The sequence below is a fragment of the Mizuhopecten yessoensis genome, unplaced genomic scaffold (assembly GCF_002113885.1).
Source record: "Mizuhopecten yessoensis strain PY_sf001 unplaced genomic scaffold, ASM211388v2 scaffold2597, whole genome shotgun sequence".
NCBI classification, from domain to species: Eukaryota; Metazoa; Mollusca; class Bivalvia; order Pectinida; family Pectinidae; genus Mizuhopecten; species Mizuhopecten yessoensis.
This window is the reverse complement of record NW_018404625.1, coordinates 380,624-401,491: the sequence shown is the minus strand read 5'-3', so window position 1 is coordinate 401,491 and position 20,868 is coordinate 380,624. Positions and strand designations below refer to the sequence as shown.

The window sequence follows — 20,868 nt, the reverse complement described above, 5'->3', positions numbered from 1 at the left end:
GGGGGGGTTAGCCCAAGCAAACAAGAGTGATTGGTATTAGTTACAATTAATACTTATTTCATGAGTTTTGTAAAATAAATAAAGTTTACAGTACGGTTTATCGACGTCTGCGCGTTATAACTTCAAATACAGATTTCGTTGACATACACATGACACATTTTGACTCATTTCGACTTTCATTCTATCAAAAGTCTGCCTGATTGAACTCTAGTCCCTGCTCAGATACAGCTAAGTATTGGCATATCAGCAAGCAAATTGGTACATACCCTATGTACGATTCGGCGTGTAGTCCTAAATGCCCCTGGTCTTCACTTTAAACGACAAGAGTTGATTAGGTTAGAGATTTTTTCGCCGAACGATAGTAGACCTGAAGGCATACAATTCCTTGCTTGGTGTCGAATCTTTTCATGCAATATAAAACCAACATATAATATACACATATTTTTTTTTATTTCAAAATACTCTACATATAATCATATCAACAATCGTTAATGTCGCGTGTCAGTTCTGGAAATTCGCAAACATTAATCAATAAGAAACTTTCCGATAATGACGTCGTTTCGGAAAAAAGGTACCGACTTTATAATCGTCAATGTTTTCCCGTCAACATTCTTCAATTTTTTCGGATTTTGACGAATGGTGAATCGATATTTTTTATTAGACTACACGTTATGACACACTACAGAAGACTCTCTCTCTCCTCCTCAACCTCCTCTTCCGTACTGTCGCCCGAACTGATTTCGTCGCTGTCATCTTCTTTGTCGTCGTCATCGCTCGTATCTGTAAAATACAAAAATCTTATTACTTAAATTTGATTCTGCCAAGAGATAAATATTACAAAGTATGATCAACATTTTAAAAACAATTAGCACTTCCCATAATGAAGCTTATTTGCTATCTATATTCTGGCCGGGTAACCTAGCTTGCATCCTCGATACTCTAGGGATTGCGCTCACTTTCGTTCTCTGCACCCCTTTGGTATGTCATAGCGAAATTGAAGGTTTCTGGTAAAAAAAAAAAAACCTGACTAATCGCTAAGGCTAATTAATACCTGTCATCATTTGAAGATTACAGAGAGGCGATACCCGACTTCAAAGTCAGTCAATTTTACCGTTACGCGACCGACAGATTTTTTGACGTACATTAAAGGATCAAAGTAGTCTTCTTGTCTCATCCACGAGGTGGCGCACACTGAGTCTTCGATTTTGCAATAACAAATTACAGGGGTGCAGAGAGCGAAAGTGAGCGTACATGGCTGGTCCCCGGGGTTGCCATGACCCATCCTCGATACTCCAGGGGTTACGCTCACTTACGCTCTCTACACCCCTGAGATATGTCATAGCAAAATTAAAGGCTCAGTGTGCGCCACCTTGTTGATGAGACTAGAAGACTAGTTCGATCCTTTGATATAATCTTCAAAGGACAGATATCAGCCTAGCGATTGGTCAAACAGCTATTGTCGTGCCTTCAATTTTGCAATGACATATTCCAGGGGTGCAGAGAGCGAAAGTGAGCGTAACCACTGGAGTATCGATCTCTTTTGTGTAGCGGCATTGTTCATAATAAACACAATTTTCAATCTATGTTTAGTTTGAAATCAACCGATACTCCTCTTAATTTTGACATTCAAAAGTCCATGACCGTCAGATTAAGGCATTAAACAGGATAAACAAAAGGGACATTCTAGCTGATGTATTGACAGCTATGGGCTACCAAACTTTATAAACAATGGATATATAACGAAACATACCAGAATCATAAGCGCATACTCTTTGACATTTGCGTAAATGATAGAGCTGCAAGGTCTGTGCACTGAATATGTCATTATATGGCAGTGTGACATTTGGGATATCGCACTATTCCGTGTTTATGTTTGTTTTGTTCTGTTTTATGGCTCATCGACAATTTTAGTCCAATTTTCGGGCCAAACAAACTGTACGAATAGACATTCCCAGAAAGGTAGACATCAGACTTAAAATAAAACAACTAAAGGCAAAATATGGAGAGAAAAAAAATCACAGCAAACAAACTGTCCATATACTATATTATATTATATCGTTATGATTAATTTAATGTATCATAAAAAGTATGTACATAATGTAAATGTGTGAAGCATTTGTTTTAATCGCTGCAGTCAATCATAAAATGTTTGGCTGTAAATGACCATAACAACCTGGACGTTAATGCCGATCTTCATCCGTGGTCATATTATTGGACAAAACTTGCTGTTTGACGTTATGGTGCAGTAAATGTTACTTGGTTTGGCTTTCATCGTCGACGGATTATTTTTAAAAAGACACTTCCCAATTAGCAATTCTAGTAAATATTTGACTCTGGTGTCTATTATTATTTTGGTTTTAATTTTTAAAAATCAGAGTGAAAACTGTGATCCAGAAGTTAAATTACTACTTTTCAATTTTAGATAGGCGTGACATTTTCAGAGATGTTGATCTATTGTCATGAGCCAGAACTCGAGTGCAATGAATGTAAAAGACACATTCAATGATCGCAATAACAGTAAGATAAGGTACAGTACCAACGTTACACATACCGTTTACGTCAGAAATAAGAACAGGATTTGATATTATGATAGTATGATATCAAACAAACCAGCACGTGCTTGTTTGTTTATATTAATTTACACGTTCTCCAAACAGCTAATGTCATATGAAGAAAGACAGCACCGAAAAGAAAGAGCAGGAAAGTGAGACGAGAAAAGGACAGAGATCCCAATGCAAAGTGAGATGAGAAAGGACACAGATCCCAATGCAAAGTGAGATGAGAAAAGGACACAGATCCTAAATCAAAGTGAGACGAGAGAGGACCAGATCCTAAATTAAAGTGAGACGAGAAAGGACCAGATCTTAATTCAAAGTGAGACGAGAAAAGGACACAGATCCTAATGCAAAGTGAGATGAGAAAAGGACACAGATCCTAAATCAAGGTGAGACGAGAAAGGACACAGATCCTAAATCAAGGTGAGACGAGAGAGGACCAGATCCTAAATTAAAGTGAGACGAGAAAGGACGAGATCTTAATTCAAAGTGAGACGAGAAAAGGACACAGATCCTAATGCAAAGTGAGACGAGAAAGGACACAGATCCTAAATCAAGGTGAGACGAGAGAGGACCAGATCCTAAATCAAAGTGAGACGAGAAAGGACCAGATCTTAATTCAAAGTGAGACGAGAAAAGGACACAGATCCTAATGCAAAGTGAGATGAGAAAAGGACACAGATCCTAAATCAAGGTGAGACGAGAAAGGACACAGATCCTAAATCAAGGTGAGACGAGAGAGGACCAGATCCTAAATTAAAGTGAGACGAGAAAGGACGAGATCTTAATTCAAAGTGAGACGAGAAAATACCAGATCCTAAATCAAAGTGCGACGAGAAAAGGACACAGATCCTAAATCAAAGTGAGACGAGAAAGGACACAGAACCTAAATCAAAGTGAAACGAGTAAGGACCAGATCCTAAATCAACGTGAGACGAGAAAAGGACACAGATCCCAACGCAAAGTGAGATGAGAAAAGGACACATATCCTAAATCAAAGTGGGACGAGTAAAGGACACAGATTCTAAATCAAAGTGAGACGAGAAAAGACACAGAACCTAAATCAAAGTGAGACGAGAAAGGACCAGATCCTTAATCAAAGTGAGACGAGAAAAGGACACAGATCCTAATGTAAAGTGAGACGAGAAAAGACACAGATCCTAAATCAAAGTGAGACGAGAAAACGACACCGATCTTAATGCAAAGTGAGACGAGAAAAGGAACAGATCCTAAATCTAAGGGAAACGAGAAAAAACCAAATCTTAAATCAAAGTGAGACGAGAAAGGTCCAGATCCTAAATCAAAGTGAGACGAGAAAAGAAACAGATCCTAAATCAAAGTGAGACGAGAAAGGACCAGATCCTAAATCAACGTGAGACGAGATAGGACAAGATCCTCAATCAAAGTAAGACGAGAAAAGGACACAGGTCCTCAACCAAAATGAGACAAAAAAGGACCAGATCCTAAATCAAAGTGAGACGAGAAAGTACACAGATCCTAAATCAAAGTGAGAGGAGAAAGGACACAGATCCTTAATGAAAGTAAGACGAGAAAGGACCAGATTATAAATGAAAGTAAGACGAGAAAGGACCAGATCATAAATCAAAGTGAAACGAGAAAAGGACACAGATTCTAAATCAAAGTGAGACGAAAAAGGACCAGATCCTCAATCAAAGTGAGACGAGAAAGTACACTGATCCTAAATCAAAGTGAGACGAGAAAGGATACAGATCCTAAATCAAAGTGAGACGAAAAAGGACCAGATCCTCAATCAAAGTGAGACGAGAAAGTACACTGATCCTAAATCAAAGTGAGACGAGAAAAGACACAGATCCTAAATCAAAATGAGACAAGAAAGGACACAGATCCTAAATCAAAGTGCGAAAAAGGAAGGACACAGATCCCAACTCAAAGTGAGACGAGATAGGACACAAATCCCAACTCAAACTGAGACGAGAAAGGACACAGATCCTAAATCAAAATGAGACGAGAAAGGACAAGATCTTAATTCAAAGTGAGACGAGAAAGGACCAGATCCTAAATCAAAGCTAGACGAGATAGGACACAAATCCCAACTCAAAGTGAGACGAGAAAGGACCAGATCTCAACTCAAAATGAGACGAAAAAGGACCAGATCCTAAATCAAAGTGAGACGAGAAAGGACACAGATCCTAAATCAAAGTGAGACGAGAAAGGACAAGATCTTAATTCAAAGTGAGACGAGAAAGGACACAGATCCTAAATCAAAGCTAGACGAGATAGGACACAAATCCCAACTCAAAGTGAGACGAGAAAGGACACGGATCCTAAATCAAAATGAGACGAGAAAGGACACAGATCCTAAATCAAAGTGCGAAAAAGGAAGGACACAGATCCCAACTCAAAGCTAGACGAGATAGCACACAAATCCCAACTCAAAGTGAGACGAGAAAGGACCAGATCCCAACTCAAAGTGAGACGAGAAAGGACCAGATCCTAAATCAAAATGAGACGAGAAAGGACACAGATCCTAAATCAAAGCTAGACGAGATAGGACACAAATCCCAACACAAAGTGAGAGGAGAAAGGACCAGATCCCAACTCAAAGAGAGACGAGAAAGGACACAGATCCTAAATCAAAGTGAGACGAGAAAGGACAAGATCTTAATTCAAAGTGAGACGAGAAAGGACACAGATCCTAAATCAAAGTGAGACGAGAAAGGACAAGATCTTAATTCAAAGTGAGACGAGAAAGGACACAGATCCTAAACCAAAGTGCGAAAAAGGAAGGACACAGATCCCAACTCAAAGCTAGACGAGATAGGACACAAATCCCAACTCAAAGTGAGAGGAGAAAGGACCAGATCCCAACTCAAAGTGAGACGAGAAAGGACCTGATCCTAAATCAAAGTGAGACGAGAAAGTACCAGATCCCAACTCAAAGTGAGACGAGAAAGGTCCAGATCCCAACTCAAAGTGAGATGAGAAAGGACCAGATCCCAACTCAAAGTGAGACGAAAAAGGACACAAATTTCAAGTTTTGCAATCTTCTGTGTCATTTATTCAGAAGACAAAAGGGAAAACCTCCCGATTCTACAGGGGCAGCACATTGGTCGCCTCGTAAGACATACAGTGGGCAACAGCAGGTCTTTTCTTTTCCCGAACCAGCCTAGGGCCATCACCTGTTAATCGTAAACCAGATAATAGGATTCTGAAACAAGGCACTCTTGATTGAGCAATGTTGTGAAACATTTTATCTAGAACCATCCTTTTTCTTAGTTATTGTTTTGAAGTGTTGGTGTGGTGGTTGTGGTGGTGGTATGTGTGAGGGTGTGTGTTAGTGTGTGTGTGTGTGTGTGCACGTGTATACATGTGTGAGGGGGAGGGACGAGGCAGAGTGTTGTTAAGTACCGTTTTTAGAAATTAATTCTTTAGGTTAATATCAAATTTTTTAAAGGTTTCCAATCAGCGTTGCACCGAAAGTATATCAGCTTACAAACCTGTCATTTCATCATTTCTTCTGAACATTTGTAATGTATTTACAGTACAATTACTCGTCAACAAATTCGTAAAGGCAGAATGTGAATAGTAAAGGAGAAATGGGAAAGTATCTCAATTTCATCATAAAATGTGTCATTTCAACTAAAACAAGTTTCCAACACCTTTAAATAATACCTGTTTACTGATATTTCATTAGTTACAGATAGTTTGTGATGTGACCCCAGGGATTCCGGAACTGGCGTCATAAACCGCGAAATGACAGCAATAAAAATTCTTATGTGCCATAACATGCAGCATGGGGAAATTTAATGGTGTCGTTTTCTCGTGCTTATGATACTTGAAGGAATTTCTATGCATTTCTATTTTCGCATTAAAATCGTTTGTTTTCGAGCTAAGAATTGAATTACATTTACAAAACATATTCGAGTATAAACGGTTCCTCAGCAAACACAGTGTGGGGAATTTAATTAAGTCAGAGCTTGGATCCCCTTTCGATCTTAAAATACAATATGCTTTACCCCACTTTACAGTATGATCTTGTAAAAGACTTAGTCTGAGTCAGTGGGGGTTGGGTTTTGAATGAAGGAGTGAAAGGGAGGGGTGGAGGGGAAGGGGGATGGAGGGGTGGAAGAGAGGCGGAGATTTTTCTTCTGTATCACATGATGAAGGGATATCGGAAGTTCGAACCACAAACACTTTGGTTTGTTTGTGTTTTACGTCTTATGAACAGCTGTGGTCAATAAAGGATGTGCCAGGTTTTGATGATGGAGGAAATCCGGAAAGTGAAGTTCCCGTAGAAAAACCACCGACCTACGGCCAGTACCTGGATATCGGAACCATAAACACCAAAAGTTATCTGACGCCTCACTCATTGCATCACGTGGGACAGATATGTTTTCTATTCTCTTCTACCGATTCTGTTGTTCATCGGTGTATCAAAAGACACCCCCAGTGGATATTCAGGGAAAGAATAGGCCTCCCGTGTTCCACTGCATGCTATAAAAGGGGACTAACTCGGACCCTGCATAATTAGGGGCTTTCATTTGTGTCTTCTGTTAAACAATATGAACTAAGCTATATTGCATGGACGTTAAAACCCAAGGCAAAGACTCCAAAGCGACTTCTCGTTAGCCGGTTTTCAGAATCATGTGACCAGGATGAATGGCATGCTACCGTGTTGTAACTATGGCATTTTATTGTGTTTACTTAAAGGTGGCCATGGAGTGACGTCATTGATTCTTTTGAAACTGTCTATATATATATATATATATATGATCTGAGATGTAACAAGGTCACAAAACCATAAACAAATTAAATGAGTAAACGCTGGTTGGGGGCTTTTCCATAAACACTCTTTTTATCGATTTCGGACAGTATTCACCGACGTTACATCAATCTGACGTGAAACTGTAAATAACGACACAATTACCGGAAACAAATTTCCATTGAAATTGTGTTACGGCTAAATTATTTATATATTTTTATTTTTATTTTTGTTTTGTTGATTCATGTTCGGCAAGCGCTAAGGGAATGTTAAACTTTGAAATTGAACTTTAATTTTAAAATCGTCGAGTGTTAAGTGTTATGAACGCAAATATCCACATTCACATTTACACTGAATAAAACTAGCTACATGAACACTTGTTTAGGCAAACCAACAAATCAATAACAGTTTATTCCTTATATTTAAATTCGAAATAAACCATGTTATTTAAATTAAAGTGTTTTATGATAATCACTTTATCATATTTAACGTCAATGAAATATATTACACCAAAGTCTTTGACTAACAATCATGGTCATTTGAGCGATTGATTGAAAGCTGTTCAGTGTTATTTAAAAACTACATTCAAAGCGTCATGTTAACAAATTTAAAATTGACGGCACTTTGGCGATAAAAGGTATTTGCTGTTATTATAAGCGGTATCCAAAGCGTCATATTAACAAATATATAATTAACATGATAATCGAATCGTGACATCATTTGTGTTCAAATTCATTTAATGAATATACACGATCTATAGGTATAGATAATTACGAACTTTTTTTTTTTTTTTTTTTTTAATTATCCTGCTAAATCTTGCTAGCAGAAAAATCGATATTTTGTCATGAAAATGCTTATTTACTATCAGACATGAACATCATTTATATTTTATATGAGGATATTGATCTAGAATAATTACTAGACATAACACGTCATAAACAATCTAATAGTGACAGAAAGCATTATCAAATGTTCACGGTTATTCATGTTTCCTGTTCCGAGAGCCAATTATAGGAAATACCGACATCCAATTAGCGGTATCGTTTTGACAAACAACTAGAATACCGCGCACACCGCAACATATGGGGAATCTGCTTTGCAGACGCGAGAGCTCTATTCCGAAGCGAGTTATACACAGCAAAATCAGCAGAATACATATTTTGTTTTCAAACCGTGCCATGATTTACGCAAGGGAAAACAATCCTAAAGCATCTACAGACTTTTTCATACGATCCGAACTGAGTCGTCACTTAAACGCTAATACAATCACCCTTTCTGCACCCACCGGAGACACGTTTTATATTGATGCTAATGGTCAATAAGACCAGCAAATATAGACCAATTTGCTACGTAAAATGGTAAAAGAAAACGTTCATATTACCTTTGGAATAAGCACAATAGTATGTTACGAATGGGGTTTCGGATAGATTTGTAATCATTAAGTACCCCCGCAGAATCGGGGGTGTTCTTTTCCTTGTCTTGTTTATGGGACATTTCAGCATTAAGCAGCATTACGTTTCGTGTTATAGGACCATAACACGGAACAGGATGCTGTTTTATGCTTATATTTGCATTTAAATGTTCATTTCTAAGTTCACAACGCGCTTTAAAATTCGAATATCGCGGTGTTTGTTCAAGAGGTAGAACAGTCTATGGACTTGCTCACGGAATGTTGTCTCGTGACTTTTCCCGTAAAAAATAGAGTCCGTGGAAATAAACACAAAATGTCGATACCATTTCAATAATTTAATCAATCAATATATTCAATTTACATTTTATAATAAGCCTACATAAAAAGGTGAATAATATATTGAATCATAGCTAGGTTTTTTTTTCTTACGGCTTACTAGTGCGGAGAAGAATAGCTATCCGGTAGTTAGTTGGTCCCGTGGAGATATCACTACGCCTGTGTTATGGTCTCATAACACGGAACTGGCCTCGGTATTTTTAGATAGATGCAATGCAGATGCAGAGCAAATGTAAATATTGAAGATTAGGCCGGAAGTATTACACTGTATGTGTATCGTAAGAGGCGACTTATTTGGACCCCTTGCAGAATTGGTTTTTTTTCTGTTTCTTCTACAAAGAGGGCATTGAAGAGAAATTTATATCTTACGTTTCCAATGCTTCCTGCCTACTTATTTTCTCTCTGAGTTCCGGCAGTGTCTCCCTAGACACCCGTCCTCATATGACCACGGCGGTTGCGAGGACGTTACGTTACCAAATATAATCAAACCCTTATCATAAAGCTCTATATTTAGCCAAACGTGTGGAGTAAAACTTCATAAACATGTCATTTTTGTTCTATTTTATAAATTGGTGATGGCCTGCAAAACGCCAACCTTAGATGAACAATCTAAATATATTCTGTATACGCTTACTCAAACGATGAGCAGTGTTTCTAACATTTTTGGTTTTTAATGCATCTGTTACAAAATTGTATTGGTGCTATCATAAGTTTTACGTTCTTCTTTCCAATGATTCAACCAAATATTTATCCGTAAACTTCGTTCTGTTCAAGACTCACATAACTAAATCAGCCAATTAGCAAGTGGTTCAATTGACTATTATCCCTACCTAAACATTTTCCCGGTTAAAAGCATAGCAATACCTAAGACAGGTGATGTTCCCTGAGAGAGAGTCGGAGTCAGTTTCACTAGACTGAAACTGACATCTCAGTTTCACTAGACTGAAACTGACATCTGTCTGGGACACGTGTCTCTTAATACCATGACATCTCACGTGCAAAGTGAAGTGCCCGTATGATTGTAATCCACATTTTCTTTTGGTGTTTTTTGTTTTCTCCGAAAGCGATTACATAGGACCTCAAATAATAGCATTTTCAATGAAAGTTTACAAAACTATACGTGACGTCAGACGCGTTTGTTTGTTTAGCTTTCAACGTTCTCACCATAGCCACGGTTGTGATGAAAACGGGTGTCTATAGGAAGACACCGCCTAAAGGAAAGATTACGAAAATGGGAAAGGAAAATATACAGATCCCATGTGTTGCAACGGGGTTTTGTCATTGTCTCCTATGCAGAAACCACAGAGGAAATACACCGATTCTGCAGTGGTCCCACATAAAACGCGACAATAGCATGCAGTGGGATACCGCAGGCCAGTTCCCGCACACCCGCCTAAGTTACAGAAGTATTTCACGTCCGTCAATATTTTTATCATTGCCATTGTGTAACAAGTGATGTGCATGGCATTAGTTTAGACACAAAGCAATGGTCAACCATAGTTCAACCTTGATGGTTCTGGAATTCCAACCTGTACATATATATATATATATATGGGGCAAAGAAGTAATTCCAACAGTGTGGACAAGTTTAGGATGTCAAGACACAATGAAACAGAACAGCTACATGTACATATACATCATATTACAAGAAGATAGAACTGATATACTATAATTGAAAATATAGCTATTATATAATATTATATATTTATATATATAAATAAAACAAAACACGAATACTAGTATAACCGTCTTTTCTTCCTCTCTTTTTTCTATTTCCATATAAAAACATAATTTATATATATTGCGTAAATTGCCTTATCAAGTTATTGTTTATATTCATATAATTTAATTTTGCTTGTAACAAGCATTTTCATTGGCTTAAACATTTATGTTATTAGCCCATACGTAAATAAATGACGTCGCCGTTTGTAACGTCGCTTTTGATTGGCTGATACAGCAGCGCAATAATTTCTAAAAGAAAAGAGTCCATCAATAAAAGTGGATTTCCACAGGGATGATGTATAGTAGATTAAATTATAAGGATTAAGTTGAATATGTTTTTCATGTTATGGAGCTATAACACAAAAAACGGAGCGGTTTATGAAAAGTACACTCCGTTTTTTTGTTTTATATCTCCGTAACATGAAAAATATATATTCAAGATAATCCTTAAGTATTTGAAGAAAAGGACTCTGATATGTTGTGAAAACTTGTGTCCAATTATCTTGAAAATATTAATTTGTAATAAAATATGTTTAAATCAAAATCAATGTTAATTCTGTACAACTCTAGCATCATCACATTCATCCCGACACTCTCCGCCAAGAATTGCAGGAATAACAATATTTTGGATTTTCATAAGCCTGGCATTTACACATTATTAATATTACCTTTTCAAAGCCATCAGTCAAAATCATCAAATGTAATTTTCTGATTTTTTTCTTGTCGTTTTTACAACACTGCAAATGTCAATTTAGCAATAGAAAATGACGTGAATCTTGCTTTTCTAAACCCAAATGAAGATTATAGTGAACTCGTTATTTGATATTAAAACGTCACATCATTTTTCCCGATTACCAATGATTACCGGTGGCTTCAAACACAAGAAAGATTATAAAGATGCATTGTCCGTCAAAAACATTCGGCATCCAGAAAAAAAAAGAGAAAATTAGGAAAAGCGAAAAGATATTTTGGTTAAATTACTTCATTTTAACGTCGTTTTTTAAGACGTCAAATGAGTTACATTTAGCCTTAAGTGCACTTTCGCAAGAGTTGGAAGGGTTCTGGGCCCATATTCATGAAACTACTTTCATGTTCAAGCATACATTCTGTGCTTAAGCCAACTTTCATGTAACTCCCTTTAATCAGGTAACAAGGTCAATAGGTCAATTGTAAACAATGAAAGCAGCCAGTCTTTCCAAATATCTTGTACATAACGGTGACAAAGGATTTTGGACAAAGGATGGTTTCATGAATATGGGTCCTGGGCCCATATTCATGAAACCGTTCTCATGCTTAAGCATGGATTTTGTGCTTGACACAACTTTTTTTGTAGCTCACTTAAATCATGTCAAACGATCAACAGTACAAATGTAAACATTGAAAACAGTATTCGGCTTTTGGTCTTTTCATTTCTCTTTTCAAAATCATTTAATAAATAGTATTTTGTTATGAATTTATAACGGGAACACGACATTCGGCTTGAGCACAAAACTCATGCTTGAGCATGAGAACGGCTTCATGAATACAGACCCTGGTGTTTTCGCGTGAGGAAAGCAATAGCTGCTTAAATTAAGGAATATATTTGTCGTCTCACCAGATTCACTGCTAGAGTCTACCGAACAGGAAGTGACGCTACTGTCATCGTCGTCATCATCTTCATCGTCATCGTCATCATCGTTGTTGTTAGCAGAACCACGCTTTCCTAATCTGTGAGATTCTGTGGAGTAACCTGAAAATAGAGAAACATACGACATATTTGAAATCATAATATTTTTTTATCATTAACTACAACTGTACATTTAATATGACAATAACCTTTAATATCCTTACGGCCCATCCACACAGAAGAGTTCAATTGGCCAAATTAAAGGTATATAAAACATATTAAAGGAAACGAAAGTAATAAACGAAGAGTTAAGACAGTCATTAACTTGAAAAGTAAAAGTGGCTATAATTATATATTTTAGCAGACCAACAGTTGTTAGGTAGGTTAGAATTATAGAGATACTAACCGTTTCTAGAAGAGATTTGAGATTTGTTATTTATCATTTAATGTTCTCGTGTTGCCTGAATGTCAATGTAATCTAAAAACAAGTGTTTTACTGTAAATGGTTTGTGAAAAGCTACCTCATTGAAATGCCACGCCGAGAGCACCAATCATAACTTTCCACTCGATCACATTATTTGAAGTAGTGCATATAAGTTATAATTACAGAATGTAGATAGAGACGGGTTATTTTTTTGTTGTTCTTGTTTTTAGATTTAATTTAAACCAGACATTAAATTAAAATGTCTGACATTTGGAGAAGTAAGCATGCAGTCGCTTTTAAAGACACATTTATTATCTGTTTATCTCAACAGTTGACGAGAGTTCAACTGAGGTATTGCGTACACACACCTCTAGTGTGGTGTTGTTATTTACCAAGACGTCTGGATTTAATACAAAACAAAAAAACAAAATGGGATTTCAACGGAAAATGTGTGTGATTCCTTCAATTGTCGTAGAAAAAAACACGATAGCCTTAGAGCTCGGTGCTTTAATACAGAGTGCAATGAACTTAGGGGATAATGACAAGTCTAACATTTATTTTCTGTTTTACATATATACGTTAACAAACATAATTGACTTCAGATATTTGACAATAAAACATTAAAAGTACTAACGCTACACGCTGGATTTGATACTTTCAGAGCAAGATTCCCTATTACCGCTCTCTATCATACTTGGCTCTGTTCAACAGCGCTTAGCGTCGAAATGGAAATAACGACATCAATGTACTTAAAGCGGGGGATAATACACGTTAAATGTTGGGTGATGTAATCTTACAGCTTTTGTTTATCCTTCTGAAAGTGCAATTTGAGAATAGAATAAAAACGATTGTGGATGTATGGCCGGTTTTTATGGTTTGTACCGCATATGATAAGAAACCATGGCGACACAGAGGTAATCTATTTTCCGGTGTAAGATTCCTAAAATTGATAACCAAGCATTGGTTTGATAAAACAAATGTAGGCAAAGCATCCCAATTTGCACATACTGTTGACAGATAGCCAAAGTTCCTTCCCTTTTTCCTTGGTTTTGAATTTCGATATTCAGGGAAAACACTGCTCTCTCAATTCCCAAGCCGCAGCGTAAACAGATGAGACAGGATGTTACATTATTTAACCTAGAGTAACTGGCCGTCAGGGAATAGAAAAGTTAAGTATTCTGAGAAGGAATCTCGTTTTTACGAACAATTTCATAAGATTTACAACTTAACTACATTTGGATGGTCTAATGGTAGGTAATTTTGATACAGTCGCCTTCACGCAATATTCCCAACAACAGATTCAGATCTTGTTTGATATATTGAAATGTTTCTTTAAATTTGATTTCAACAATGTTTGATGATATGAATCAACACTTTATTGGATTGGGATAGGCAAAATATTATATACATTTTCCCCCAGAAGACCTTACACTGTAACTCCAGAAAAATTATATTACAGAAGGCTACCAGGTGCTTTTATGAAGTCATGTTAGCAAATACTGTTTGAGAGTTCTTTTACATGGATTCATCATGACATACTGCATGTACATGCATTTTTGGAAATCGCTTAAAAATTAATAATCAATCATCGCTTTTCCCCCAATTAATCGATGATAGATCAGCATCGATTGATCTCACATGGACATGAAAATATAGAAAGGATTCACCAAATTGAGTAAAATGTGGTGAATATTTTTAACAACCTATTATAAAGCCAGAATTATTGATTGAATGCAGTTTATAGTAACACTTCTGAGAAATAATTGTTAGATGTTAGTTTTATCGGTTTTAAGGGTCTGTGCGAATCTCAACCCTTGAAAGATTTCATATTAAAGTCAAACCATGATTGATAATAGAAAAGCATCATCAATTAGTCACAGTCGGAACTGAAACGGCTGATTTTTCCGATTAATTGGAACAACACTTATTTAAAGGGCCTACTGAGGTTTATGGTATAAGAAGTGTTTTAAGCTGACAACCATGTACGTCAGCTTGGATGTACAATGCTTTTTGTAATGTATTGTATGAAGATGTTTGTATGAAGATGTTTTCTTTGTCCTGATATTGTTTGTGACGTCACTATGCTTGTTTATTGATGACGTCACTAAAATTGTTGACTATACAAATATTGATAACGTCATGTAACCAACGATGATAAATAAGCATCAATCCGCCTGAAGAAACCCTAGAAGTCAGAAAGGCCTAGCGGATGATCTGGAAGATTTATGTTTTTATTCTATATTTTCCTTCGCATGACTTATTTATTTATTATCTACTATATCTATCTATATATGTATTGTTATCATTCTTGGATTAAGGTTTTACTGAGTGAAAATGATTAAATATATAATCAACAAAGTATTACATAGTATATCAGCAGAAATGGAAAATTCATATCTCATTATATACATATTTAATTGTTATATATAACAGGTGTATAAACAAAACTGTGACGTAATAATGGATAGATAATAACGACAATACTTAACATCAGCTATAGTGGTGTTGTATTGGTATTGCTCCTACTTTTCCTTTTCGCTGTCTAAATATGTAAGACCACACACTAGTGTTTTTCTAACGAATCAGAAAGTACGAGTGTATTGCGCGGACGAATATATTCACGAGTGAATATATATACGTCCGCGCAATAAATGAGTGCCTTATGATTCGTTAGAAAAACACAAGTGTGTGGTCTTGCTTTTATCACATACCTTCCATATTAGGTAGAGATCGATACAAAGATTTTTATAAATTTTGATTTTTTTTGCAAATACCGGGAACTTTTCAGTTTGCCATGACAAGGGGATTCCCATAAAAAGTAGTTCCGGCTAGTAGGTAAATACAACATTCCGCTATTTCACATGTGCAATACAGAACGTTGTATTTCATGGTCTGAAAATTGCTTGTATTACTATAACAAGATTCAACAGGTATGCGATAAATTAAAGAATATGCAAGATAATATGCATTTATTGAGTATAGATGAATGATAAAGAGAATCTCACACTTTTAAGAAATACGATATGAGTTTCTTTAAAAAGGCAATTGACCTTCAAATCTTACTTGAAGATGAGATGGGGGGGGGGGGTTGCTTAGTTTTGTTTATAGAGTTAAGTCTACAAACAGCTAATGTCAGTAATGTACATGTTTGCGTGCATGCTGGAGGAGGAGGTTTGTTGGTGTTCTTGCCTCCTGTGATAGCGTGGGTGGATTCCCGGATCTGATGCCAAATTTAAAGTGCAACTCCAATGAAATATCATGCCGGTACCAGTGTTACCGGTTTGAATACTATTCTTGGTGATTTATGCATGGTATTTGGTTGTTTGAGTGGTTTACGCCTGGTAGTGACGCGGAAATAAAACCACTCAAACAAACAAACAAATACCATGCACAAAGCACCCAGCACTGTATTCCAACTAGTTGTTTCGGATACATTGCATGGCTAAGATAATTCAATGTCTGGTCAAGGTGATTCATTTTCTTGATAGGTTATCGTTGTATATAAAAACTTGCCCTGATTATATGATATAGGATTACATGAAATTATACATTGTCTAGAATTTCCGATAAATCGTCCAATTAAAACGATGTGTTGTCTTGATTGAAAAGATATAATTTCAAGATAAGATGATGTAATGTCTGGCTATGCAGACCAAACGATACAGATTTCTTTTCTAAAACATCGCAAACATTATATCTCTGTCTTAATATTTAGATATTAAATTGATTTTCAAAGAAATTTGTAACCACTGAAACGACAGACTTATTCATATCAAGGATTTTAACTGACTGCATGAAAAGGAAAAGACTAAAAAGCTTCCGGAAAAGGTCTTAATTTAGGACTTATCTTAGCGTTTAATGGACTTTTAATGATAAGCGCTTTGATGAATTGGCGCACTCACACTATTCCGTCTTTGCGTATTGCAGAGTTATCTTCTCTTGGGAGCAGGTATTGATTGTTACGTCACTTGTTTGTGAGAGAAACGTCATTAATTTTTGAGAAAACGACGTAATTTTCTCACACAGACCAATGACGTAACAATCAATACCTGCTCCCAAGAGAAGATAACTCTGCAATACGCAAAGACGGAATATTGTGAGTGCGCCAATTCATCAAAGCGCTTATCATTAAAAGTCCATTAAACGCTAAGATAAGTCCTAAATTAAGACCTTTTCCGGAAGCTTTTTAGTCTTTTCCTTTTNGAAACTATATAAACAAACTTCCATTAGCGTGATAATTAAAACGCACAATGTGCTAAAGTTAGAACACCGCTAAAATATGTACGCCTACAGAACTATGCAATATTTATTTTGTACCGCATCCAAATAAATCTGCCAACTTTCAGATAGCATTACATATACAAAAAAAACTTCGTTCCCTGAAGAATATTTTTTCTACCAATTCGTTAAAAAGTATCAAAAATAAATAAATGAATGAATAGAAAAATGAAAATAAATAGAAAAATTGATAAATAAATAAATAAAAATAAAAAAAAATAAAAAAATACAAATAAAGAAGAAAGCTTTCTTTGCCAAATTAACGTCCATGTAGGAATTTCAATATCTTTCAACTAAACTGTTTTGCATATCATCCTAAATGTTAAGGAGATGTACTTTAATCCTTACATACATATGTGATACATGTACTAATTAGTCGATAACAAAGGACAAGGGGCGTTAAAGGTCATTTTCGAATTGTTACATTTGTAATCTGGATAAAATGAAGTTAGCAAATATGAATTTCAAATTCATTCCATAATTGGTTAAGGAGTTATGGCATTACCAAGAGAGACATAAACCCCGCATTTTCTTAAGAAAATGTGTGAATATCGTCTGTTATACGCTAATTGGTTGCAAATATACCATTGTGAGGGAAATGATCTAAACACTGTTCAATTTGTGTAAGCCTCCGCATGCAACAAACAAAATATATTAAACATGCTTAATTATTGTCATGCCAGAGTTCATTTATTGATTAAAGACCAGAAAATCTGACATGCAGAGGCTTTTATTACTGGAATGCTAACTTTCGAAAAAACACCATATTGTGGCTATTTCTACATAGCAACGCAAGTTCGTTGCTATGATAGGGCATCTACGCATGCGCATTTGAACATATCTGCACCAAGAAAGATAGCCCCAATGAACCAATATGATGTTTATAACAGAAATTGGTCAGTAAATTGATGTTATGGGTTTTTTTTCTTTTTACTTTTTATGAGGCTCAAAATGACCCATAACGCCCCAAGTCCTTTCTGAACAAACAGAAATATAAATTACAAAATGTATATTGTTTTTAGAAAATATTGTAATTACACAAATCATCAAGGAATGTCTTTTACCGGGTTTTATTGTCTTTGCCACAGCTACGTATACGGTCATATGAAGACGGTTTTTCCAAAACTTGAATGTTCCCAAACGTAAAATACATTATATTTTCATCCTTGCCACGCCAAATAAACATATCTTTATCGTGATATTACATTACGCAACCAGGATCGCGTTTCATATAACACCACCTTTATCACCATGGTGATTACCAATAACGTCATCCGTGTCATGATTCTTTGACAACATGATTGATGTATCACCATCGTAAATCCCAGCTCTGGTGACAGACCTTGGTTATCTAACACAGAGAGAGTCAAGTAGGGCACGTAGAAGATAAACTTCTCGTGAACATATCTTGGGAGACTGAAAACGGCTGTCATTGATTTTGGTTTTGTTCGTTATGTTGTATTTTTGCTTTGTTTTGTTTTTAAGGGGGAGGGGCGGTTACAGCTTAGGTCGATCAGACGCTTGTTTTTATTTTGTTTTGAAGGGAAAGGGGGCCGTTACAGGTTAGGTCGATCAGACGCTTGTTTTTTTTTTTTTTTAAGGGGGAGGGGCGGTTACAGATTAGGTCGATAAGACGCTTGTTTTGTTTTTAGGGGAGAGGAGGCCGGTACAGGTTAGGTCGATCAGACGCTTATTTTGTTTTGTTTTTAAGGGGGAGGGGCCGTTACAGGTTAGGTCGATAAGACGCTTGTTTTTGTTTTTGATTTTAAGGGGGAGGGGGCTGTTACAGGTAAGGTCGATAAGACGCTTGTTTTGTTTTGTTATTAAGAAGGGGTGGAGAGGGTGTTACAGGTTTGGTCGATAAGACGCTTGTTTTGTTTTGTTTTTAAGGGGGAGGGGGCTGTTACAGCAAAGATTGATAAGACGCTTGTTTTATTTTTGTTAGGAGAGTAAGGATCCATGTTCCACTGCTTCGTGGGTTTGTTTTCTAAACAGTAGCCTCCCCTTAATATCACGTTTGAAATAACGGTAGCAAAAACATCCGAAGGCCAGGTTTCGAAACCTGGTCTAGCCTAGCTATAATGTTTAACTCAGAAGGTAGAAAAGTAATTGGGGCAGCAGATCAGATTCAGTTTCTTCAAATTGTCCGCTGACCAGAAAAGGATGGTGTCCTTGCATGGAGGGACCACTTAGGCGCCACTCTATAGTGGTATCTCACTGAATGTCAAACAGAAAGTAACTCGAAGACGGTAGCAGGGCAATCCATCTGGTCATAAATTAGTATTTTTATATATGTATATCGTTGATTTTGTACAAACCGAGAACAAAGTTCGGCACATCCTCGATACTCTAGAGGTTATATGTTCACGTTCGCTCTCTGCTACCCTGGAATATGGCTTTGCGAAATTGAAGGCACGCAGGTAGCGGTTTAATTGGTCTCAAGGTAATACACCTGACCCATCGCTAGGCTGATATATGTCCTCTGAATATTACAGAGACGTGACACCCGAATTCAAAGCCAGTCAATTTTACCGTTACGCGGACGTGAGATTCATTGATGTGCATCAAATGATCACACTTGTCTTCTTGTCTCATTCAAACGGTAGCGCACCCTGAGCTTCCGATTTTGTCATGATATATTCCAGTGTTGTAGAGAAGGTAAGCTCTGAGCCCTTATTAATGTTCAAGCATAGATTTTGAGCGCAAAACAACTTTCTTGTAAATCGCTTAAATCATTTGACACGGTCATACTTATGATAGTCAACTGTGAACATTTAAAGCCGAATGCGTCTTGAGGTCTCTGACGAATGGGATTTTTGTATAAATTTATTTCCTAAGCAAGAAATTTGGCTAGAGCACAGCAATTGTGTTTAAGCACGAAAACAGTTTCATGAATAGGGGCCCTGGAGTATCAAGGATAAGATCAGCAGGGTTTTATGTGAAGGGACAGTAAATACGGTTGTTTGTTGTTGTTGTCTTTTTTTTCTTGGTGGGGTGTTAGTAATGGGTTTTATTTTTAATTGTAATTTTTGTAATTTTAGTGTTCATCGGTTCATCGACACAACCTTCAACATTACTTATAATAAAATAATATATGTTATAAAATCCCCCCCCCCCCCCCACACACACACACATACACACATACTCTGTTAAATATCAAATTGTATAGGTGCAATCACATGTATGTGTCTTACATTTTCATCAAAAACATGAATAAAATCTTTATACAAAGGAGGCGAAATTAATCTTACAAGCCAGAACTTTCGTTCCATGATCACTGTCTTAAAACATCTACCGCCAAAGGTCACTGAATGGCAAAATGACTCAGAGCGGCTCAAGGGCTGTAATACATGCTATTTGCATTTCGATGTAAAAATATACAATTGGGGTTGATAGCCTGGTGCGGAAAATACATGCTGTGTTTATCAGGCGTAAACTACTTGTTGGATACATGCAAGCTTCCGTGCTCTTGGGGAAACCATGACGTTTAATTACGGAGAAATGAAAATATAACTGTCCGTCTAGACCATTTTAGTGTCATTACCGATGAGCTGTGAAAACACCCATGCATCCAAGTTCATGCTTTATTGGTCAAATAACGTATCTAGCTAGCCTCGCACGGGCTAGGTGTTTATTTCCTAGTGTCACGGATCCTCTTATTATCACGTTTCCTACAGACAAACCAGATAATTTTGTCGAAGGCAGTATCTTTTTCTTTTGTTAGAGAGGCGTTAGTTACAAAGAGTAAACACTAGAGAGGTTTTGGTTTGGTGGGGTTTGGGGGTTGGGGGG

General features: G+C 36.7%; 1 protein-coding gene across 1 annotated transcript in view; it reads right to left on the bottom strand.

The window, feature by feature from the left end:
* Positions 1 to 439: 439 nt before the first annotated feature.
* Positions 440 to 20,868, bottom strand: part of LOC110446155 (glutamic acid-rich protein-like) — an 80,311-nt gene continuing 59,882 nt past the window's right edge. The window contains exons 2-3 of the mRNA XM_021491156.1: positions 12,363 to 12,497; positions 440 to 780 (exon numbers count right to left, since the gene is read on the bottom strand). Of these exons, the coding sequence (XP_021346831.1) occupies positions 680 to 780; positions 12,363 to 12,497 (236 nt within the window). The 3' untranslated portion in view covers positions 440 to 679. The remainder of the gene's footprint in view (positions 781 to 12,362; positions 12,498 to 20,868) is intronic.